Source organism: Typopeltis vanoorti, chromosome 5, assembly GCF_054136105.1.
Source record: "Typopeltis vanoorti isolate ZY-2024b chromosome 5, IOZ_Tvanoo_1.0, whole genome shotgun sequence".
Lineage (NCBI taxonomy): Eukaryota > Metazoa > Arthropoda > Arachnida > Uropygi > Thelyphonidae > Typopeltis > Typopeltis vanoorti.
Genome location: NC_143553.1, coordinates 133,589,219 through 133,615,462, shown reverse-complemented (window position 1 = coordinate 133,615,462; position 26,244 = coordinate 133,589,219). Strand labels below are relative to the sequence as shown.

At 35.0% G+C, this 26,244-nt stretch overlaps 1 protein-coding gene across 1 annotated transcript in view; it reads left to right on the top strand.

Annotated features, from left to right (window-relative positions):
* Positions 1-26,244, top strand: part of LOC150106830 (putative E3 ubiquitin-protein ligase HECTD2) — a 103,444-nt gene that overhangs the window by 24,677 nt on the left and 52,523 nt on the right. The window contains exons 2-4 of the mRNA XM_090393487.1: positions 11,256-11,605; positions 15,282-16,021; positions 24,377-24,398. Of these exons, the coding sequence (XP_090249613.1) occupies positions 11,256-11,605; positions 15,282-16,021; positions 24,377-24,398 (1,112 nt within the window). The remainder of the gene's footprint in view (positions 1-11,255; positions 11,606-15,281; positions 16,022-24,376; positions 24,399-26,244) is intronic.

The following is a 26,244-nucleotide window of genomic DNA, read 5'->3' as shown; positions in this document are numbered from 1 at the left end:
ACCAGCAGCATTTCCTCCAAGAAGAAGCGTAACCCTATCTTTAAATGCCTTAAAACCAGGCGCTGATGTAGCTTCTCTGTGAATGTAAATTCGTTCTGGCATTCTTTTTCAGAACAGTCCGGTTTCATCTACGTTAAAAATCTGTTCTAGCAAGTATCCTTCATCTTTTATCATATTTTTCAGATTTCTCTTGAAAATTTCGGCAGTTTCAAAATCGGAACTAGCAGCTTCTGCCGTTATTCGTATGTTACGTAAGTAAAATCGGCTTTTGAATCGATAAAACCAACTTTTACTAGCGTTAAATGTATGCTCGCCGTATTTATCTTCTTGTTGTTTCCTAAAATTGTCAAATACTGCGATGCGTATACAAAAGCAATGTGATATATGTATGTATATGCTGGCGGCAAAGTTAATAATAATTAATAAGTCGAGTCGTCGTAAGTCGAGGACTACCTGTATATATATATATATATATATATATATATATGGCGGTAACAAGTACAAATTTCAAAGCAAAAATTTCAAAAACAATATCATTCAATCAGGGATTAATGCATAAAATATCTTGATTTTAAGACTTCGTATGGTATGTCATATTGATTTCATATAGTAATGTGATGTGGAAAATGTGCTGTATTAAATCAATAAAACCTATGGTATGTTTTATTGATTTAATTCAGCAATGTGATGTGGAAAAGTATTTATATCTAAGTGGATTATCTGCAGTACTACTCCAATGATCATGTTTTTAACACTTATATTGCACTACTGAATGCTTTTCTAAGATGTGGCATATTATCAGGAGGCATATTTGGGCATTATTCTCGCATTTCTATGCACATTATGCTTATATAGTTAAATCCGTTATATTATTTATGTGCTTTCTTTCCAATTCATTAGCTGCGTTTCCGATGGGAGAGCAAAATAGAAAGCAGATTGCAATATCATTTAAGGACTTCCTAGATGGAATCTTACTTCAAGCATTTTTTCCCCTTCTGGACATCTGCTGATTTAGGAAAGCAAAATTCATAATGTTATAGACTTCCGCTGGAGGTAATAGATTTCTACTTGTGGGAACAGCATTCCAAATGGACTCTAGCCTCCGTATGAAGTGAATTTTCGATGAACTCGCAGATTTCCCTCTCATTTGTTGTAGGAACCAGAGAATCATATAAAACAAGACTGAAAACCACGCCCAGTCTCGATAAGAGTTCCATCACAATAATACTGGAAACGTAATTTAGAATCGGCATTCTTTTAATAGTAACAGATCGAATTTAGCTTTTTAAATATGGTAACCACTCAATAAATGTTTATAGTAGTGTAACGTAAAATGTTTGTCCATTCATATCAAGGCAATTTAGCCTAAATCCGAAAAAAAAAAAAAAATAGCTAACTGTCAGTTCTCATTTTCGAATTAAGACATGGATGGTTGCTAGAAAACACTGCAAAATGTTCAAGCATTTATTAGCCACTTTATAGTGTTTCATGTCAATTGGAACTCATGAGTAGGAGAGGACTTCGATACTAAAGAGCCATTAACTTTTGGCGAGTGGGCGTTGCTCCATACCTCAAGGATTAGATGTGCAGATGATCATCCCGTAACCGTGACGGACACTTCAAGGTCATTCGTTCCTTTAGTAATGTGGCGAACACAACATGAATAGTTTAATGATTAAAACCAGGCCATTTCTCCTGACAAATAGATCTTTGGAATTTAACAGATATAATTGTTTCCCACAAATCGATCTTGACATGAGGCTACTGACCATAAGCCACAATGTCCTTGAATTCTTCCAAAAAGGTAATAACGAATATGTAATATTCAGGACTCATTAAGCACAATTTCAACTTCCCATAATTTTGACTCCTTGTAAGATATCCCTGGTAATACTAAACTTGAAATCCTAATATCCTAAATGTTCTTGTCATCATTCTTATAAACTTCTGACGGTTTCATTAAATTTAATAAGTAAGATAAATCATGATTTATTTTGCTTAATGTATTTAATGTATATTTAATGTATCACAATCGAACTTGATATCAATATCAGTAAACAGTATTTGGAGTTCCAGAAATATTTGATGCCACAATAATACGTTTAATCGAGTGGTCAACCAACGCCTGGGATTTTTAAATGCTGCTATAAATAACCATTAGCTTGCATTAATCAAAATTATAAAGATGCCAATAGCACAATCACTTAACTCAATTCAATTCGAACTTTAAATAACACTACATCAAGAATTATGTATTGCTAACTAAATTCAGCAACTTGCTTTCAGCTTAGTCTGTCGCCTTCGTTACTATTTTGCTAGATGATTAGACAGGACCTTATTTATCTTACTCGTTAATATCAACAGCATACAAATTGTAACGGAACACGCAATCATGAAAAAGCAGTTAAACCCTCTTGTGTGACTGAGGCATCATTTTAAACACACGTGCAGCTGTTTGTACGGTTGCATTTTATTTTAATAACCTCGTTTTCATTTTTTCCACATTCAGCTGCCTTCGTTGGTTCCCTTCTCAACTGATGATCATTTCTCCCTAATTATTTGCTGCTCTAAATACGAAATACAACATTTAGAGACTGAATACTTTCCCGAATAATGACGTACGAGCGTATCGTACGAGTAGTATCATTGACGTATAGTTGATGTAGCTCCTGTCTTGACTGTTGGTATCAAGTAATAAGTAAAGCTTTATTCTGTGGAGCTCTCTTAAAATATATTAAAAACTATTATTGAAAGCAATCACCAATCAGTATCATTGCCTATCTTTTCTGTTTATGGCAGTAAAATCTTAGGTACTTTTCTAGGATTTATCAAAGTTGATGTAAAAGACGATGAAGTAAAATAAATCAATAGTGAATGAGCATGATGATGACACTGAATGAGAATGATACTGAACAAATGAAATAAAATGTACGATAAAAGTATGCAGTAAGGGAGAAAATCATTCTTTTATCATATATTTTATTACCTTTTTCAGTTATTACATCTTTTAAATTTGTCGTTCTTGTACTTCGGGTTTTACTCTAACTTTTTATGTCCGACCCATTTTTATATTTTTTCTCCGGTTTTTGTTCTCGTTCTTTACTTATCATCAACCACAATATATATTGATAGCAATACATGATTAAGTTTACAGAATTATGCAGCTTACTATTAACAAATTTCTTCCCAGCTGATCTGTTATTTGTTAGGCCTTCAATATTTTCATATTTTATATTTCGGTTTCCCGAAGCACTGCAAACTAAATGAACTCACCTAGATCTTAGTCCTCCTCTGGGTCCTTTCCCTCCCATTCTAATCTTTATTTCCCTCTCTTCTCTTTACGTGACCATACTACCTTAAATTATCTCTCCTCACACATTCTTGAAGGTTATCAATCTCAAATTCCTTTCATTTTATATGATTCTGCCATTAATGTCATATGTTCACTTCCTTAATTTCATCGTAATCATTAAATTTTGTTATATGCTTCCTCAATTTTTTCTGATATATATAGTGTTAAATTAGTGTTTTGGCTAATTACTCTCTTTTATTCCATATTAGCTTATTCATTTGACTCCGCACTATACAGGTTTGTTTCTTTCTTCTGTTATCTATTTCCATATTTGATTTGCTATCTTCATTAAACACTATTCCAAAATGACAGAAATAGTTTGCGTGTTATATAGGTTATCCATTGAGACAACAGTTGATATTTTCTATGTTTCTTCCAATTTTCAGAGTTTTTGGTTTTTATTGCTAATTTTCATACCAATTTTTTCAACTAGTTATTCTGTCTTAGTTAAGAATCATGAACCTTTTATACTAGATATTTAGGAATCTAACTGCTTAAAGTAAGAAGCTGGATGGATGTTAGATTTACCAGCACTACTTTACCTCTTTAATCTTTGGATGATGAATTACAATGTATTTACACACATACACACTTATTTATTTTTTTAATCGTATTTAAAAGTGAAATTTTTCAATTAATTCGTCGATGTTGCCATAGCAGCTAATATTATAACAATGCTTATGCATTCCAGAAATTCTGTGTTTTATTTTGACAAATGTGATAACATTTGCTTTAATAACGACGCCCTGTATTTATTAACTTATGCATGCATTAAAATAATCCGTAGTGCTACAATAACAAAAAAATCGCAAATTCACGCGAAGCTGTGATCAATCAAACACATATATTAATATTCAGAGCTGTATTTATTTTTATATTCCAGCAAATCTGAAGGGTGAAACTTACGTCTAGTGTAGCTGGCGGTCATTCGTTTTTTTTTTTTTTTCCTGCAAGGTACAACATATATATAATTGACGATCCAATATAATTATATTAAACATTTGAAGGACATTAAAAGGCATGCAGAGTTACATTATCAACAAGAAGAAATGCTACAGGTTATTAAGAAAATATCATCGACCATTTCGTTCTTGACTAAGTAATTTAACCATATACTTATATTTTAAAGAAGCATGAATTTGGTTGTATATTTCATGCAAACCAACTGGTTTTTGGCAAAATGGATAGCATACATACTCTTCAACCAACAGGCTCTGGGTGCGAATTTACGGTGGCATGGACATTTGTATAAGCCTTTATATGGCAGACAACTTTTGTCGGCCATGGTGAGACCATCATCGTGCTTAGTAGAGGTATGAAATGACTTGAGAAAGTTTCGTGTTTAGTCTAGAGCAGGATGATTTATTTAACTCTTTTTTTTTGTAATTATCTAATCCTTAGCCCACCTACGGTGCTAAAAAAAATTCTTATTGTGTTTATTATATATATAATAATTTTGTTTTCTCGTTATTATGACGAAAACTGTGCAATTCAGGTTTTATTATAGACCTACGGCAGGTTTCCGATAGCTTATATCCAAGTAGCTATTTGATATTCACGAAATATAAATTTAGCACAAATACTTGGATCTTTTGTGTACCGGTAGCAATTCGCAAAGAAAGAGCGTTTGCGAAACTGCTTTTATTTAAATTGTGTTGCTTCTCGCTACTGCCAAAGTGTTCCATAGTATAGTATTCTTACATCGATACAGTTGCTTGGACACGGCGTTCGCAGTAACTAACACAAGCAATCTTTAGAAGCGGTCAACGAACGGTAGCTTCGCTATTATATAACAAATAAAGGTGCATTTGCGGTAGCTGCTGCTCAAGACATAGACACATCTGTTGACCTACTTTTCCTTCCCGACCAACAAATTGCAATTTCAAAAGACATTAGAACGTAGGGAAAAAAAAAAAAAAATTCCAGAAAAACTTACTTTATCTAACTTAAATATAAAGAGCTAATAAGCTTCATTTCGGCAACAAAAACATTATTTAAATTAAGGGGATATTAAATCCCACATTGTTTTAAAACCGAATAAGAAACTCAAAGATTGGAATCAGAGAGTTTCTTGCCGAATATAGTATAGTAAACTATAAAGTATCGGCGATCACTAAGCGTCCGCTAAATGCAAGTGGCCCAGCACGTAGTGCAATACCGGAAATCTCGCAGCAAAGTCGGTAAAGTTCTGATCACTATTCTTAGGTATTTACCATAATGTAAAAACACATTTCCTAGGAAATGTATGCTGTTATTACATTATGGTGGTGAGGTCACTACCCAGACCGGTTTCAGCCTTTTTTGAGGCTTCATCAGTGAGTAGCTAGACCGAGTTAATACCAAAGTGTATAGCGAAAAGAACTTTATACTCTGCTATACGAGTTTCCGAACAGGTGGAACCATTAAGTTACTTAAATATAAAGAGCTAATAAGCTTCAAGAATATAGTATAGTAAACGTATTGCACTACGTGCTGGGCCACTTGCATTTAGCGGACGCTTAGTGATCGCCGATACTTTATAGTTTACTATACTATATTCGGCAAGAAACTCTCTGATTCCAATCTTTGAGTTTCTTATTCGGTTTTAAAACAATGTGGGATTTAATATCCCCTTAATTTAAATAATGTTTTTGTTGCCGAAATGAAGCTTATTAGCTCTTTATATTTAAGTAACTTAATGGTTGCACCTTTTCGGAAACTCGTATAGCAGAGTATAAAGTTCTTTTCGCTATACACTTTGGTATTAACTCGGTCTAGCTACTCACTGATGAAGCCTCAAAAAAGGCTGAAACCGGTCTGGGTAGTGACCTCACCACCATAATGTAATAACAGCATACATTTCCTAGGAAATGTGTTTTTACATTATGGTAAATACCTAAGAATAGTGATCAGAACTTTACCGACTTTGCTGCGAGATTTCCGGTATTGCACTACGTGCTGGGCCACTTGCATTTAGCGGACGCTTAGTGATCGCCGATACTTTATAGTTTACTATACTATATTCGGCAAGAAACTCTCTGATTCCAATCTTTGAGTTTCTTATTCGGTTTTAAAACAATGTGGATTTAATATCCCCTTAATTTAAATAATTACTTTATCTAATACTGGCTAGCAAAATCATATAAATATAAATCATCACGCATCTCTTTCTTTTTTGTTATTAAATGATTTTTTAGAAATAATTAGCGTAATAATAAATTAATACCTTTTAGCAAAGATATACAAAGAACAAAAATAATCCATCACATATTTCAATAAATAATAATAAGACTAATATAATAAGTTTAATTTAAATGCCGTGGATGGGGTGCAGGTATAGGCCATTAAGCTGAAAATTATACGCTTGACACATAATCCCTCCCTACAGTTGATACAGACTCCCTGTCCCTATGAGAGCGCATTTCAAAGTTTGGAACACGCTGCCTTAAAAGGAATACACTCATTTCCAATGACTGTCTGAAACTCCGTTCAAATGCGTGTTCTGTTTTGGGAAAGTGGTGGAAATGTAGTACCGCGAGATCTAATGGTTCAAACATTCCCACATTTTATATACATAAGTGGCCGAACGAATATTAAAATTATATTTAAACTTAACCAGTTTATTTCATTTCTACATCCATATTTCTTTAAGTGGCTCTCACCTACACACAAATAAGTTACACACGTAATATGCTGGTACCGTCAATTCGCTAAGAGATATTTTGGATTTTTTTTTTTAAAAAATTATTTATATAATTCAGAAACTCTCCTCTACAGACAAAACTGAACTTTTTCAAGTTACTTAATACCTTCAATGACGCAATAAAGATAATGGGAATGAAACTAAACTTCCACCTAAAGACATTCACAAACATCGATGCCCCTGAGGGATCCGCGCATGCTATTTATGCAGTCAACCAGACCTACATATATGAAAAGATAATAAAAAAAATTACTTCATACGGAATTATTATTACAAAGTGACTAAGGCTGTGGAGTCATCAGTAAATTATGGTAAATGGAATGTATTCTCATGAGAGGTCACCTCATTTGTAGGATGAAAAAAAAACGAATTTCCGGGTGGGACTTTTCACTCAAAGGACACGCATTTCGAATACATCACGAAACAGGAAAGAATCCGGGCAAATATTCGCCAGAGAATACCATAAGGATTTAGATTACATTTCAGCACCCGACATGTTTCAATGGTTTCTGGTCATTGCACTTGAAAATAAGGCGATTAACCAAAATAGGCTGTTCTTTATATCGCTACCACGCGTCATTTGACAGATCTATGCGAGCGCACGCACGCACGCACTCTCTCTCTCTCTCACACACACACACACACACGCACACACACGGATGTTAATTTCTTTTTTACATAATTATCTCTTTTTAGTAAGTAAGGTTAGGCTAAAATTACTGTCGTGTAGGTAGGCAGTCTTGACAGGTGTGACAAATTAAAAGCAATCAAGAAATCCTCTGGGAATGAGGTTAGTGACCAGCAAGTGAAAGCAAGGCCGTGTATATGAATAAAACGTAGCAGACTGCATATAATTTTAGTCCGAAATGCCTCTAAAAACTACATATTGTGAATGCCTGATGTTTAATTCTGAAAGATGTATATGGATGATTTGCATGAAGTGTCAGTATTATATCTCAGACACAGCGTCTCGTCACTTTTCTAGCTGCTCTACTTAACCTAAAGATTTAATATGTCATTGATTAGATGAAACAATTAGAAAGAAATGATGCAATTATAAATGCTCTGATTATGGTAGAGTATGATTAATGTGCAGATAAGGAATAGATGACAAGAAAAGCAGAGGAAAAAGAAGAGAAAGAGAGACATAAAAAAAATTAGTAAAAACCTAAAAAAGATAAATCGAGAGAAAACACGGTGGAGATTTGAAACAACAACAACAACAAAAAAAACAGCAAACATTTCAAACAAAAACAAAATCTAATTGAAAAACATAGACTCAAAGTTGAGTCGATTGCTTTGAATTATGGCCGAAGAAATTGCGACTATGGGGTCTTTGTATTATGTCACTTAATTGCGCGTTTTCCTCTGGCCGAGTTGTAAGATGAAAAAACTTCAGTTATGAAAGGAGAAAACCCTTCAACATGTAAGAGTTGCTTTCGTCTAAAGGCTTACTCGCCTTCAAAAGAAAACGCGTGAAAATGGATAGGATTCAAATCCAGATTTCACCAACCAAAGGGTATCGACTGTTGATGCTTATATACTTCTGTGCCTGTGAGAATATGCAAGGCTTCACTCCAAAATATTGTAATTCAGAATTCATTGCATATCCTATCATATTTCAGGGACGGAATCACAGAGGGTAACTCTTATTAACTGCATGTTCTCAGGCCGGTTTGTCTATTTTGCCATATGAATTTTTTGGAGGAAATCCTCGTTACCTACATATGAGAGTGGCTAACTTGCCTTTAGTTGAAATCTTATACATCATTAAATCCTTAAAGTCCTTTTCGATTTGGCCTCAGACGGGATTCGAAAAGACATGTTGCGACGTCCTCTCAACTGCGCAGTTTTCATGAAAGAAGTCGACTGATGTTCATTGAATCTTCTGATTAGTGATAGCCTTAAGAACATTAAATCATAAATAATGAATTTTGGTGAAATATAAAAAAAAAATTTAAATACGATTTTTTTTAAGAATTAAAACATGGTAAGTGTAACAACTAATTCCAGTTTCATCCCTGTTTTGGTGAAATTATTCCCTTTTTTCATCATACTTAGAATTTCTTTGTGACCATCATCATCATCATCATCACCATCACCATCCATCCCACTGCTCCAACTTCTCGAAGTTAACTATCAGACAGCACTGTTTTGGAGATGATTTCAGAACATGTTGTTTTTTTAATATTGCTCTTTGGCACTGTCAATGGCATATTTTCTGTATTATGTTGTGTGTCCTAAGGAATGTTTTTTTTTTCTGTTTTGCAAGGAAAAAAATGCTATTTATATGGCAGAATTCATTTATTTCTTCTTCATTTTCTATGCAGAAAGAAACAACTTCTAAGAACTTCCTTAACAGTACGGCATTTTCTTCAAAAGAACGATGATATAACAAAAGCAAAGTGCTTATTATATCATCGTGTTCAAAACCGACTAGTGTATTTTCACCTAGAGACCCACCTAGGAATCAATAAATGAGGTAGTGCGAATTAGAGGGGAGCCACAGTAGTCCAACTGCCCTATTAATGAGTTGGTTCCTTTCTCAAGCGTATCATGTCATCATTATGGTATTAAATACAGACCCGATAATCAATCCCGCTAGATGGCACATAAAAAGAAACAGTAACCATGACAACTAGTACAACAATGGGACAGCGCATTATCTATGACATTTGTACGTGCAGTAGTGGTTTATTAATTTCCTACACATTGACCGAACGTCTAGCATTTATTGCAACTGATGGCAAACGAACAAAAGAATTATCTGTCGATAAAAATTAGTTTTTTTTTTCTTTCTCATTACCAGGAAATGCAGCGTTTAGTACACTTGTTCTTGGCATCTCTTTGTTATGTTTTTTTTGGCGAAGGAAAATATATATCGCTTCCTGGTTTTACTATGGCCTATACCAACATCGATTCTCTTTGGCTTATCATACAAACAGCTTTTCTCTTTATTTCTGTTTCAGAACTTGTTTTTCCATTACTGAAGCAGTGAAAATATGGAAATGCTAGAGAATATGCCAATAATTTATATACTAAATTCAGTTTAATCCTTTATCCAAGTGTGAACAAACAAAGTTTGCGCCTGAAAATATCTTCAGGACTGGGTAGCACAACACCGGGCAACTCGCAGCAAAGGTGGACCAAGCTAACATCATCACTCCCATCCCAGCACCTCCCACAATGCAAAACACATCTCCTTGCGGATATGTACAATGTTATGCATCAAGGGAAGGGCCACCACCCAGACCACTTTCGACCTCTGTTGAGGTCTCCCCAGTGCGAGCCAAGCCCAGAGGCGGAGACACCAGGCAGAAGCAATGGCAGGTCATCCTTACCTATAGGAACCGCCAAACGGTGCGCCACCCTTTTATTAAATTACTTCGGATTCAGAGAAATATGCTGAACGTCTATTTTTCACTTGGTCAAACTATAATAAATTCAGTTTAATCCTTTATCCAAGTGTGAGCAAACAAAGTTTGCGCCTGAAAATATATTTAGGACTGGGGCAAGGTAGCACAACACCGGGAAACTCGTGTTTTCCTTTGTGGGAGATACTGGGATGGGAGTGATGTTAGCTTGGTCCAGCTTTGCTGCGAGTTTCCCGGTGTTGTGCTACCTTGCCCCAGTCCTAAAGATATTTTCAGGCGCAAACTTTGTTTGCTCACACTTGGATAAAGGATTAAACTGAATTTAGTTTAGTCTGACCAAGTGAAAAATAGACTTTCAACATCTTTCTCCGAATCCGGAGTAATTTAATAAAATGGTGGCGCACCGTTTGGCGGCATCTATAGATAAGGATGAACTGCCATTGCTACTGCCTGGTGTCTCCGCCTCCGGGCCTGGCTCCCACTAAGGAGACCTCAATAAAGGTCGAAACTAGTCTGGGTGTTGGCCTTCCCTTGATGCATAACATTGTACATATCCGCAAGGAGATGTGTTTTGCATTGTGGGAGGTGCTGAGATGGGAGTGATGTTAGCTTGGTCACCTTTGCTGCGAGTTTCCCGGTGTTGTGCTACCTTGCCCCAGTCCTGAAGATATTTTCAGGCGCAAACTTTGTTTGCTCACGCTTGTAAAAAGGATTAAACTGAATTTATTATAGTCTGACCAAGTGAAAAATAGACTTTCAATAATTTATACATCAATCCAAATAAAAGAAAACAAAAATATTAATCCCACTTAATTTGTTTATGTTTTCGTATTTTTTCTTCTTCTAGGATTCCAATAGGCAAATCGTACAGGTTACAGGTTTTGGTCCCCTACTAACAGAATCCTTGGGGGTTATTCACACATATATTACTGGACTATTGCTCCGACCGTCATCCCCAGATAGTGCTGTTTACGTCAGCTTACCACCGATCCAACAGAATATGGATGGCCAGTTAGTAACCCTAAGGGGCGAAAACACCAGACAACAGCCAGTTTATGCTCCAGCCAGTCAAGAACCAAGACAGTCCCTAAGTGCCACTTCAGAATCCAAACCCCTACTCGATGTAGAACAACTAGAGGATTTAGAGTCAGATATTATTCCGTATCCAACGAGGGATATGACTGTTAGACAACTTAGGTAAGAAAATCTCAGCAGACACGTTTCAGTGTATTATTTCAATGAGTTATCTATCAAACTAACGACCCTATATTATTTTCGACCATCTAATGAATGCAAGAAATTAACATAAACTGGGTTGCATATTGGCCGAAGGATTTTAATAATTGATACTAAGTAAAAAAAACCAATAAATTTCGCCAACTTAGCTGTCTGGCTTCGTCAGGGTGTATGTATAAAAGAGATACAAAACAATTTAAATTATTCGTTAAGGAATGAACCGAATACAATTGTATTTTTCACAAATACAGAAGAAGGCGTACATCAAACGCATGGAGCATGCATGATATCAACTGTTGTTATTATTATTATTATTATTATTATTATTATTATTATTATTATTATTATTACGGGCAACTCCAGGGAGTCCTTAGACTCATCGAGGGAAGCCCCAAATCATGTTCATCACAACTATTCAATATTCACACAATATCTATCAAACCTTGCCTTAAACTCATTCACTGTCACAGCACCCACTACAGACTCTGGCAAACTTATTCCACTCATTCACCACTCTAAAAGTAAAGAACCCAGCTCTAACACTCTTACTAACCACACTCTTGCCCAGCTTCCATGGATGTCCCCTACTCCTCCCACCACCAGCCCTGTTCTAAAAAATATCTTCTGAATTAATTTTATAGAAACCCTTCAGTAATTTGAATGTCTCAATCATATCTCCCCTCCTCCGCCTATCAACCAATTTCTGCAACCCACAAATCCTCAACCTGTTCTCATAAGGTTCATTCCACAGACGAGCTATAATCTTAGTCACTCGCCTCTGGATCCTCTCAACCTCCTCCCCATCAAGAAGAAACCTAGGTGACCAAATCTGGGCACAGATTTATGCAGGAACGTTCTGTAATTAGCAGCGAAATTTAACTCTAGCGTGCTTAATGATCTTATGAGGATCTTCCAAATATCAGCTAGAATTAAACCTTGATTTCTATTGAGGTTGCCTTTAGAACGGATGACTACTATAGCTTCTTTTATGTTTCGGGAGAGGAAATCTTCTTCTAAATAGGGCATGGAGCTTTTGTCCCATTCGATGGTATGGTTTGTCCTCCAGAAATGAAGGGCTAACCCAGAGTTGTCTTCTCTGTCGCTGTTTACATCTCCGACGTGTTCTCTTTTTCTTATTTTCAAACTTCTTGAGGTCTGACCAATGTAATTTAATCCACATGAACAGGGGGATGTTATAGACACCGGCGTGTTTGAAAAAGGCATAACGTTTTTCGGCGATCTTAAAAAAGTAGTGGATAGTCTTTAAAGGTTTAAACGTCACTCGTATTTCATGTGGTTTGAGGAGTGTAGCAATCCTTTTAGAAACTGTCCAAGCATAAGGAATGGCAATGATGGATTTGTAACGTGTTTCCTCAGATTGTTGTTGTGGGGGGGGGTCGCAGAAAAGTATCTTATGAACAGGGGAGGACTTAGGCATGGGCTTTATGAGCTTCAGCCCAGGGCCCCGTTCAATCAAAAGGGCCCCTTCGCCGTCAAAAAATAAAAATAAAAACAATTTAAATTACAAATTTAATAAAAAATAAATTATACAAAATTTTTTCGTACCTAGGTAACGTTAAAATCATTAATTTGCAACATTATTGGATTTGAATTAAATATCAAATATCAATGTTTAAATGACAGTAAATAGTAAATATGGCTCTGTCTTCTATCGCCTCTGTCGGTAGTCGGTAAAATCAAAATGTACTTTGTCATTTGTTAATTATGCAAACAATATAGCAACGTCGGAATGGGAGTGCAAGTCTAGCTCATCCAGCTCATCTAAAGCTTGTTAGCTTAGTGTAGCTCTCACATATATACTTTCTGCTATCACCGTTTGACATTTGAGGTTATGTATAGTACAGTATAGTTGAATATTAAATAGTTATTTGTCCGGTGAAGTGTACTGTTCAGGTGTTTCGTTTCTTCACTGGTAAGTATCGACAAAGTTTACTAAATACTAAATAAATATGCATTAAACGTTAAACAACCTAATATGGTGGTGGATTTTTATTTATTTATTTTATTTCTTTTCAGATTAACCCTTTAACGTATCAATTAAAAATCAGAAAGCGGTCGTTTATCTGCCAATTTTTTGGGCGAGTTTTGGGTGAGGGTGATTTTCTGGATCAAATTCATCATTATTAAAATAATGATGAATTTGTGCAAACGAAATAGCCGCCGTTGGCAACTTTTCTAGGCTGAAAGGAAATAGGCACAAGATTGTCTAGCGTCTATATTCGGTTGTATTTATATGTGAAACCGAAATTTAAAATCAATTTTGGTGCAATAAAAAAAAAGACGTGTCACAGACGTCTTTGTATGTTAAGGAGTTAAATAAATACCTAAAAAATGTCTGGTACAAAATATAAAAGCGGAGCTGAAAAACGAAAAATACAATTAAATAGAGAAAAAGAAAGAAGCAAATGTGCCAAAATTTCAAATTTTTTTTGTATTGGAAAATAAAAATGAAAATCTAAACGATATAGGTGCAGTAATAAGCGAAAGAGAGAATAACTTAACCGAAGAGAAACAGAAAAAACAACAAAATGTATATAACAATAACGAAGAATTACTAGGACTAAAATAACAAGCAAGAACCTCTAAAAACAATGTTGACGTTGACGGACATTCAGTATCAGATAAAAATATACAAGACCTAGACGATGACCAGCTCTCTGAAGTCTCTGTTGCTGTTTTGCAAGAAGATAGTGATAAAGAGGAAGAAGAGGCTTTAAAAAATGCAGAGTTACTTACTAAGCATGTTGACGTAGGTGTGTGGCCTACACAGCTAAATGATAATTTTATTAATCACTGTCTCTCACATGAAAATGACTTATTTCCAAAATAAAGATCCAAAAAATATATATCGTTTCTACAAGGTATTATAAAGAACAAAACAGATCATTTTCAAATAATTCTTTGAGAAAAAAATTAAAAATGGTCAATTACTGGAAAGGTCTTGGTTGTGCTATTCTACCAGTATGGGAAGTGTTTTTTTGTCTAATGTGCAAACTTTTCTCTGAAATCTCTTCTCAATACACAACCGGATTCTCTGACTGGAAACATATAGGACCATGTTTAGAAAGTCACGAAAATTCTAATGAACATAGGAAATCATTTAGTTTGGTTAACGCGTAAAGAAAATAAGTCTGTTATTGACACACAGTTGCAGGAGCAACTAATAAAAGATACGGAATATTACCACAATGTCCTAAAACGTGTTATTGCAGTTGTGAAATATTGAAGTGTAAGAGGCTTAGCATTCAGAGGTCACGAGGAAATATTTGGCTCTCCGCACAATGGTAATTTTATGGGGGCTCTGGAATTACTAGCAGAGTTCGATCCATTCATGCGCAAACATATCCAACAACGAGAACTGCGACCAAAGCCTTTCACTTCGTACTTATCAAAAACAGTTTATGAACAAATCATAGAGATTATGGGAAAACAAGTAATAAAAAGAATTAAAGCTGAAATAAATAGTGACGATGCAAAGTACTACTCAAATGTGATAGACTCGACACAAGATATGTGCGACAAATCTTTTGTCGAGTGACCAACTAGCTATTATAGTACGATATTGTTTTGAGGGAAAAGTGTATGAAAGATGTGTATATTTCATCAAAATTTGTAGTCACATTGGCCTATATTTATTCAATTCCTTACAAGAATTTCTAGCAAAAAATGGACTGCCATTGGATAATTGTAGAGGACAGTCTTTTGACAACGCGACAAATATGTCCGGCCGATACAATGGTGTGCAAGCACATCTCAAACCAAAAAATAAATACACTGATTATGTGCCGTGTGCTGCGCATTCCCTAAATCTAGTTGGAGGAGAAATGATTAAAGTTGCAACTCAAATTGTGAACTTTTTTGGAATAGTGCAACAAATATATGTTTTCTTTTCTGCATCTACCCATAAGTGGGAGCTTCTAAATCGTGAAACAAAACTAAAATTTTCGATAAAAGGTTTAAGTCAGACTAGATGGTCTTGTCACTATGATGCTGTTAGAGCTTTAAAAAATAGTTACGGTGATATCATGAACATATTAAAAACGTTTAGTGACAATATAGATGAGAAACTTGATTTTCGAAGAGAGGCACAGAAATTATATAATGATTTGGTGAAACTTGAAACTGCGATTTTAACTGTTTTTTGGGAAGAACTTTTAGAGAGATTCAATTTAGTTAACAAAAAAGTTCAGACCCCAGGCTTAGACATATGTGAAGGTGAGAAATTGATTACTTCATTAGAAGTGTTCGTGAGTAACTTACGAGAACAATCAGATCAGAAACTAAACGAATACGAGGAGACAGCCAAAAAATTAAGTACTAGTGTGGAAAAAGAATACAGTGATTTAAAAAAGAGACGTATTACTTCAAAAATCTATAGAGAAAGTTTCGCTAAATGAAGCAGAAAAATTTAAACGGGATATGCTATACGCTGGATTAGATAAGTTGATTATGGATTTAAACAGAAGATGCCATGTCTACAGGGAATTTAGCAAAAGATTCAAATTTTTAATGGATTTGCAAGACATTAATAGTGAAAATATTGACTTGGAAAGTGCATGTAATGTTATTGATTATTATTCGGATGATATAGACGAACATTTGGTCAATGAATGCATTCAGTTAAAATCCTACTTACAGACTAAGCCAGACTCATATTACTCATGCGGTGATATAATCAAGCTAATTTATGAAAAGAAACTTGTCGATGTTTTTCTGAATTGCTATACAATCTTAAACATTTTTTTGCCCTTGCCAATCACCAGCTGTGAGGCGGAGCGATCCTACTCCAGGATGTCCTATATAGAAAACAAATATAGGACGACAATGACGAATAAAAGATTAAATTATTTATCAATTATTTCCATAAACTGTGATTTAACCAAAGAATTACAATGTGATGATCAAATAAAAGAATTTGCAGCGCAAAAATGCAGAAGAGTTACTGTTTCAATGTTTCTTTAATGTATTAAAAAACTTACATCATATAACTCCTGGGATGTTTTATTTATTTTATTTTTAAGAATAAGTATTATTATTTTTTTATTAGTCTTTATTCTTGACGTGAGAATTTGTTGTTTCGTTCTTTTTTGTTTGTTACTAAAAGTAATACCTAATATATTTTATTTTTTTATTTATGTTTGATGTTTGTTATGTATACAAAACTTTTTTTTTTCATTATAACTGTATATAAAAGTTTTTTTTTTATATATAACTGTATATAAAAGATCCAAGTGCATCAAATAAAATAAAAAAGTTCTTCAATGTCTGTTGCCTTTAATTTTTTCTATTAAAAAAGGATAAAAAAAACAGTTTTTCGACAAAATGGCAAATGAGTCGCCACAACTAACCCAAACTTGGGTTAATTTTGGTTAATTGGATAGGCTTCGAAGTTAACGGTCCGCCACTGCTTATGAATCAGTTTTTTTGGATAACCATTGTCTATCAGGGTTTTTGATATATGGGATAATTTATCTTTGAGATCTTTTTCTTCTGATGTTATGCGAGTGGCCCTATTTTTGAGCATGTGTACGATGCTCAGTTTTTGAGAAATGTGGTGCGAAGATGTGAAGTGCAAATATCGACCTATGTTGGTTGGTTTGCGATAGACTGCAAGGCTGATATGTCCATCCATTTTTTTTTAATTAAGGTATCCAGGAATGACAATTGTTTGTCCTTCTCAAGTTCCAAGGTGAACTTTATTTTGTGATGGAAGGAGTTAATCTTGGATAGAAAATCAAAAAGATCTTTTTCTGTGTTTTTCAATACGACAAAGATGTCATCCATGTACCTCCACCACACTGTGGGTATAGGATCTAATTGAGACAGAATGTCATTTTCCAGTTTCTCCATAAAGAGATCTGCACAAGGGGGGGGGGAAGAGAGCTGCCCATTGCGAGGCCTGTTAATTGTTTGTAAATCGTTCCATTCCATAAGAAAAAATTATATTTTAGACAATGATGGAAAAGAGAAGCAATATCTTGAGGGAAAAGGTTGCTCAAAATGCTGATTACTTCTACTGTAACATTAGTAAATAAGGATATTACATCCAGGCTTGCAAGAATGTCTGTTTCGGAGATCGAGATGTTCTTCAATTTATCAACGTAATGTTGTGAATTCTTTATGTAGGTATCCGAATTACGGATGTGTGCTTTTAGGAGACTTGCGAGATGTTTCGATAATAAGTATGTGGGAGAATTAATTCCATCCACTATAGGGCGCAGCGGTATTCCATTTTTATGCACTTTGGGAGAGCCATATAGTCGCGGCGTTAGTGGATGTAACGACTTTAATCTTCGTTTTAGGTCTGTTGGCCAGCTGTACATATTACGTAACCTTTATCTTTTTCATATATTCTCTGCTGTTTACGACAACTGTAGAGTTACCTTTATCTGCTTCTAAGATAATAATTTCCCTATTTTTCTTCAAACTAAACATAGCTCGTTTTTCTAAAGGCGTGATATTTTGGTTTGGAGCTCTTGAAGATGAGAGAAGGATGACGGTTTTCATTCAGAGAAAATCTCCGGTGTCTATAACATCCCCTGTTCATATGGATTAAATTACATTGGCCAGACCTCAAGAAGTTTGGAAATAAGAAAAATAAAACACGCCGGAGATGTAAACAACAACAGAGAAGACAACTCTGGGTTACCCCTTCATTTCTCGAGGACTTCTCGAGGATTTGTCCCATTCGATGGTATGGTTTAAACCATCGAATGGGATAAAAGCTCCTGCCCTATTTAGAAGATTACAGCTCCCGAAACATAAAAGAAGCTATAGCAGTCATCCGTTCTACACGCAACGTCAATAGAAATCAAGGTTTAATTCTAGCTGATATTTGGAAGACCCTCATAAGATCATTAAGCACGCCAGAATTAAATTTCGCTGCTAATTACAGAACGTTCTTGCATAACAGTTGATATCATACACGCTCCATGCGTATGATGTACGCATTCTTCTGTATTTGTAAAAAATACAATTGTATTCGGTTAATTCCTTCATGAACAGTTTAAGTTGTTTTGCAAAATATATAAAATTATATATTTTGCATACATTTATATTTTAATCTATACAGTATACATGTATATACTATATCCTTTATACACCCTGACGAAGCCAGACAGCTAAGTTGGCAAAACTTGTTGGTGTTTTTTTACTTACCATCAATTACTAAAATCCTTCGGCCAATATACAACCCAGTTTATGATAATTTCTTGTATCTATTAAACTCTCCATATTTTTATTAGCATATACAGTTTGAAATTCTCTCATACTCTCAAACGTATCGCTACTGCATTTTTGCTCAAACTTTTGTTGACTTACATCTATGAAAGGAAGTGTCATTTCGATTTGTTTTTCTTGGATTCCTGAAAATTTAGTTAGTATTGGTTTAATCAAACATATAATCTCATCTGTTTGTTGGTGCATATCGCATATATCATTACTGAGGCGTTTTTGTCCTAGATTCCAGATGTCACGTGTGCTGGAGAAACAATCGATAGAAATAAACATTGGATGTGTAGTTCCGTAGACCAGCTGAAAATAGGAATCTCGCTCGTGTGTTTAAGGGTTTATCTTTTATTTGTATATAGTATTTTAAATGAAAACAAACAAAAATGAAACTTTTCGATTTATCCTCGTGCGTGAATTTTATTAAATAAAATTAAATACATTAATAACTAAATTTTATTAATTAAAATTTCCTTTTATTTTCATTAAATCACTGTTCATCTGGGGGCGGGGGAAAAGGCTCGAGTGGCTTACAATTATATATTTTACATACATTTATATTTGATATATACGGCATATATGTATATACTATATTCGTTCGCATAGTGCTTAGTGTATCCGCACTCCAACTAACTTTCTTTGTTGCTATTATTTATATTGATCTCATCCAGGTAAGGTTGGTTAGTCAATCTATAGTATATTAGTACCGTAGATAGGTAGAGGGTTGGGAAAGAAGAAATTTGTTCAGGTTTGATTTTTTGAAGACCTGTGGATTCTATTCTTCGTGAAGCAAATAAGGCTGGAAGAGACTGTTCCAAAATATAGCAGTAGAAGGAATAAAAGAGAGGGAAGTGAAGCTCGTACTGGCAGAGATTGTCGGACATTGAGAAGAATTGTTTCGAAAATCAGAGCGCTACTGTAGCATAAGCAACGGCAGAACTGAACGTTCATCTTACAAAACCTGTTTCCACAAAATCTGTCCGACGTGAGTGTCATAAATTCAACATTCACTGGAGAGCTGCAATTGCTAAACCTCTGATTAGTGAAAAGAATGCTCAGATGAGTAAACGATGGTGTCACGACCGTCAAATCTGGACATTAGAAAACTGGAAAATTGAGTTATAGTCAGTTGAGTCGACCTTCACGCTGTTTCTTACATCAGGACGAGTTTACGTTTGCACACATGGAAACCTACAATCTGGATGCATTGTTTCAGCAGTAAAGCATGCGGATGGTTTGAATAACATCTTCCCAGCACAGTCACCAGATTTGAACGTTGTCGAACCACTCTGGTCGGTTGGAGACTAGAATAAGAAACAGATTCCCATCTTCAACGTGTTTAAAATAACTTAAAGATGTTCAAGAAGAAAGGTACAAAATTCCACCAGATATTCAAACTTATCTGAGTCCATTCGAAGAAGGATTCAGGCTGTACTGAAGGCAAAACGTGGTCCAACAGCATATTAATAAAGAATATGCATGTGTAACAAGTGTTTCTATTATTTTGTCCAACTCCTAAACGGAAGAGATTCAGCGTCTAGTGGCCTATTGAAGCCACATTTTGAATTTAACTATGTATTAAAAATTTACATGACTGCGAATTTAAAGGTCGCTTTTATTTGCAATGCTAGTTAAATCTTATTTTTCTATCTTTCTGTATCCTTCTTTTTATTATGTTTTTTCAATCCTATTTTTCCTTCGAATCAAGTGATATGCTTCTATGAAAAATTCTCTTATTTATTTAGTCGATGCGTTCGATTTTTTCCTTCAACAGGAATTTTCGATTTCTGTTGGTAAGCAGTCATTATGGTGATACTGAGAAAAAATGTTTATTTAATACTCTATATTTAAAGAATGGCTTAATTTATTATGAGAATGCCAACTTGAAATAGTTATTTTTATGTAATTTTTTCTTTTCAGTACAAGAAACTGAAAAAAAAGTGTTTGTTCATTGATGTTTCTTTTATTTAAAAATAGTTTAACTTTATATATATAAACTTAAATATGGCGCCTCCTTGTCTCCTTCCTACCTTCCATATAATGAAAAATTTTATCAACCGATATCCTATAACGCCCTCTCAAAAGTTTATATACAGACTTTAATCATATCATCACTCTTTGTCCTGTTCATTTATATTTCAAACTCAGTGCCTCCAGTTCACATACTCTCCATCTTCTCTCGCATCCGCAATCTCGATATCATCTTTATAACTCTTCTTTGCAGCCTTTCCACAGCTACTTTATCCCTTTGGAATCGAGGCGATTCTATGTACAGTAGTCCAAGTGCGTCCGTATCAAGACTTTGCAAAGAGTAAAATGACTTCCATAGTTTCAACATTGCAATTACCCTCTGAGTTGTATTTGCAATTTTTGTTATATGACCTTTGAACTTCAATTTTCTATTCACCGTAACTTCAAGATCTGTGGTCTCCACACTTACTCCAAGCATAATCCCACCAATATGCTGCTGAATATCTCATCACGCCAAAGTGCATAACAATTGAATTGCATAATCATTGAACTGATAGCCATTATCCTTTATCCACACTTTCAGCCTATTCAAATCGCCTTGTAAATGCGGTATATCAGTAACATAATCTCTGATTGCCTGATTATTTTTTAATATTGCTCCCATATAAACACATACACACAAGAGATAGCAGGATTATAGCAAATAAATGCAGTGTGTGGGCTGGACTCAGGAGCAGGATAATCTATTTATATTCTTCTCAAAATGGTGGAGGCTGTAGTCCTTTGGAAATATGTCAACGGAGGAGGCAGTTTCACAGAACCGAAGTTGAAGCAGGTTCGGTGAGTATGCAGTGTGACTGTAAAGGTGTTGAGCAGCTATTCCTCGAGCTCCTGTAGATCTAGCTGAAATAGGAAGCATAATGGATTGTACGTTCTGCCGAACAACGGCCATGTAAATATCTGTAGAAGGGATATAATTCAGAAACTGATCTTCTATGAAGTGGCTGAAGAGAATCTGTAAGTTTCCTGTCAGGCCCTTCCCAATACCATTAATACATAGATTAAACAATAATGGTCCAAGGGCTGATCCCTCGGCCACACCACTGGTCACCACCTTAAATCTGTTAGATTCACCCACCCCATATACTACTTTCTGGCACCTGTTCTCCAGCCACCCCTTTTATCCAAGACTGACAGTCTGTCAGCCCATTTCTGTATACGAATTCTTACCAACTTCTCTACAAATCTTCACAATCACTCCACATATACTGATAGTTCGCTAGTTAGAACATCAATCTTTGCATCACCATTGTGCAATGGGATTATCAAACATTTTTCCATTCCTGTAGAATGTTTGCTGAACTAAGATTAAAATTATACAAATATGCCAAGGATCTAGCCAGTTCAGCTGAACATTTCTTTACCATACTTTCTGATATCCCCTCTGTTACTATTGCCAGATTTTTATCCTTGTTATGCAACAGCTCTAGAACTTCCTTCTCATGCACCTATATACCTACATTCAATATAATTGTAGCGCTGTGCACTATGTTAATAAGTGCACAGCGCTACAGGTTGATAAGAGCCTCTGTAGCTCAGTCGGTATAGACGAAGCCCTTTGGTTGGAAAGCCCTGGGTTCGATTCCGTCTATGATGAGGAACCTTTATCTGATCTCTTTCAACTAAAGGTGAGTCCGATCTCATACGGAAATAGAGGGTTTTTTCTCCCGGAAACTCGGGTTTTTTCGTCCTTCAGAACAGGCAAACCGGCTCCTCTGAACACACACGGAAAAGGAAACTACGTCTCTTTGGCCATATATGTAGAATGAAAGATCCAAAATAAAAATGCTTCTATTTGGGATAATTGAAGGAAATAACAAAAAAGGAAAACCAAACAGAGAATGGAGCGATGGCATTGTCGAATGGTGCGGAAACTCTATACACGAACCGAGTCATCTTGCACAAAATAGAATACAATGGAAGAATCATATCAAGATGGCATCAGACACCTACAGGAGTTGGACCCATTGTTGTTGATGATGATGAAAAGATATTTGAGAGGAAAACTAGGAAATAAAACTCAATCAAACAACATTTTATTCCAAGTATGCTGCTTTTAAAATATATAAAAAAATCGCAAATGAATCGAACTTTATTATCTATTACTGCATAGGGTAACACACAATCTGCACGAGGTCTTCCATTTTATATGGAACGCAAAACACTTTCTCCGAAATTAAATTGAGGTCCTCTCGAGAGATCACTTTTATAAGCCAAAAAAACCAGACATGCATTTTCTAGTTAGTCGGTTTAATGTTTTAATATACCTTATTTTTTCCCGCTGAATAGGCGGAAAAATTTGCATCAAAATCAGTGTTAATAACAAAGTCCAAAGTTTTATTTATTTCTAAAACTTAAAAATAAGTTAAATCATCGCTGATATATAAACTATTCAGACATTTTTAATACCATTCACAAAGTTTATTGGAGGTGTTCGTTGATTTAATGTGTCACGATGAATAAAGAAACGAGAGATTGCGTGAGAAACATTCAAGTAAACAATGGAACATTGATCTGGTCTAGAAATAATCAGTTTGTTCTGGACAAATTCACGAAAGTTCCATTAATATATAAATACACTAATACATTGGATATACATTAGATAGGGAAAAAAATGATTGAACTTAATTTTGTGTAAAAGATGTGAGCGAAATGTACTGTACACTTATTGAACCATAGTAATAGAACAAACAGAAAGCCTTTGTGTGAAAGCAGGCTTTACAAAGCTCGTTAGAGTAACCAATAAATATTTTTATTAAGAGTAAAAAGGTAAACTAGTTTTTATTATGTTAAAAAAACGTTTTTGTTATGAAAAAACATTTTTAGAACATTTTGTAAAATTTTGTTACAACAGAAGATAAAGGGAACCAACGTTTTCCGTTTTCTTGCCGTTTATGATCATAAATGAGCAGATGCACAAACTCAAATGATATTATTTTGTGCTAAGGAGCAGAAATACATTTTCTTTGTGAGAAAAGAGAATGTACCGAATCCATATAGCTTTTATTATGTATGCATAACGATTATTACTAAACCATTTAATTGATTTAATTAGAAAATATTGATTGAGATCTTTTCCTATAAGTCTCAAAGAAAAAGGTCTCAAATGACTGATAAGTTTTCTAATTTAATAATATCTTTGAAGCCAAATTAAAATTGTTGCACGGATTTGTTGAACTGGTTTCCTGTTTCGCAAAATAGCTCTGTAATTGTTCATCACACCATACAGCTCATTTATCACAAAAACAAGTTGATTAGCGTTCTTTAACTGCTCCAAAATGAAACTTTCCTCTAGGGCCAGTGATTTCACTGTTTCAAAATAATTTTGTGCTGTCATTGATGAGATCCGGCAAAGATGTAAATGGACTTATAGTAAATCTTTCGTACATTTAGTACTATCTTGGTAGACCATGCATTAGAAATATCTAATATTTGTGTATATCCATTTAAAAGCTTCTATACACGAAATAGCCAGGTAAATCAAATCTTAGAAATCCTACTTTCCTCTCCCTCTTATGTTTATGTAAATTCCACAAGCAAAAAATTACAAACTTATCGTACATTTAGTTCTATGGATAGACCATGGATTAGATAATCCAGTTCTCTCGCTCTAGATCATAGTATTCTTTGAATCCACTCCAGATCTCCAATAAGCAGAGGGCAATCTTACACTGAATGATGAAAATTGTCTACTGCCTGAAGACTTTTACTAACATACACTGCTCAATAAAATTCAGAAAGCAAAATGTATTTCATGAATATTTTATTTTTAGCAGCATCTCCAAAAAGCGAATATTTGACGTGATAGGCATTATGGTATGAAAATTCCAAGTATCCAATTAAATTTGCTCTATCACTAAACAGCTTTGTACACGATGCAAATTACTAATGATTATTAAAAACACGGTTGTGACCATATCACTTTGTTTCCGTTTTTTGGCTTGCATAGTAGGTTATCCACATATACAATGTCTTCAGAATGGCAAGTTATTTAGATGATTCTTTGAGATGACAAGCAACTGGACGACTTGAAGCCTGACAAGCCCACATTCAGTCCCGTCCAATCAAAAGTGATAAAAGTCAGCAATAAACTATTATCCAACTGCTTTCACTTCTGATCTCTCAAAAATACGGAGAAAGCAGTTGGATAATAGTTTATTGCTGACTTTTATCACTTTTCATTGATTAGTAACCCATACATATAATTAGTAACTAACTATATGGATTCCCAACTCTCAATCCAAACTTTCTCCAAAACGTTTGGAGAAAGCCACGTGCTCGTTCTTTACATTTATAATGTATTTGAGCAGATCTATTAAAGAGGTCTGCTCAGCAAACTACCATGGTCTGCTTTCCTTTTGCAACTGGGTGACTTCCTAGTTCGCTCACTACGTGTCATGCTAGATGATTTCCTCTTCTGAGATTTTCCCATCAGTGCAGCGTACCTCAGGTCTCTATACTTTCATCCACTAAGCACTCTATTTCTCCTGTTCATAAATGGCCTGCTCTCACTGCCTTCAAATCCTATCCATAACTATGCTGATATCAGTACATTTTACCGTTCCCTCTCATCTGACAAACTTTGTAGTGCTCGAACATTAGAAGCCTTAAATTCTGCTCTCCTCATAGTTTATAATTAAATAAATTAAAGGTCTTAAGTAATATATGTTGTTATGCACATAAGAAAAGTGAGATGGATCGGTTTATGATCAGATGACTGTAATACATTCTCTTTTCTCAATGGACTGAAGATAACATGTTGCGAATATCAACACTACTAAAACGCAATCCGGTATCATTCCAGGCAAGACAGAAAATCTCACTTCAGTACCTCTCTTATTTTGACAGTGTACAGATATCAAAACTTGATCAGATTTATCTTCTTAGATCGACCTACATTTCCATGCTTCGTGGCACAAATACATCTCAACCACAGCTTCTACAGCCGCCAAAAAACTCACTGTACATTTTTTCCGCGTAAGACACTAATTTTTACCCACACAGCTACTAACGTATAATTCCCAAATCCGCCCAAACTGTAATGCTCCCGAATGTGTTAACATTTGGGACAGTGCATCCAAAGCCTCACTGGTATTGGTTCATGCTATTAAGAAGAGGGCAATCAGATTAAATGATAATCCATTCTCTCACTGAATTATTCCAGTCCCTCATACAGATATTCAGTTTCTGCTTTATGCCCTTCTATAGGTGCTTTCATGGTTAGTGCTCTGCTAAAAATTGGCCACTATAATTCCGCCACTTTCTTCCAAAACATTATGAATATTATGACAGACGAGGAGAATGAGTTCTGTCTTACGAGA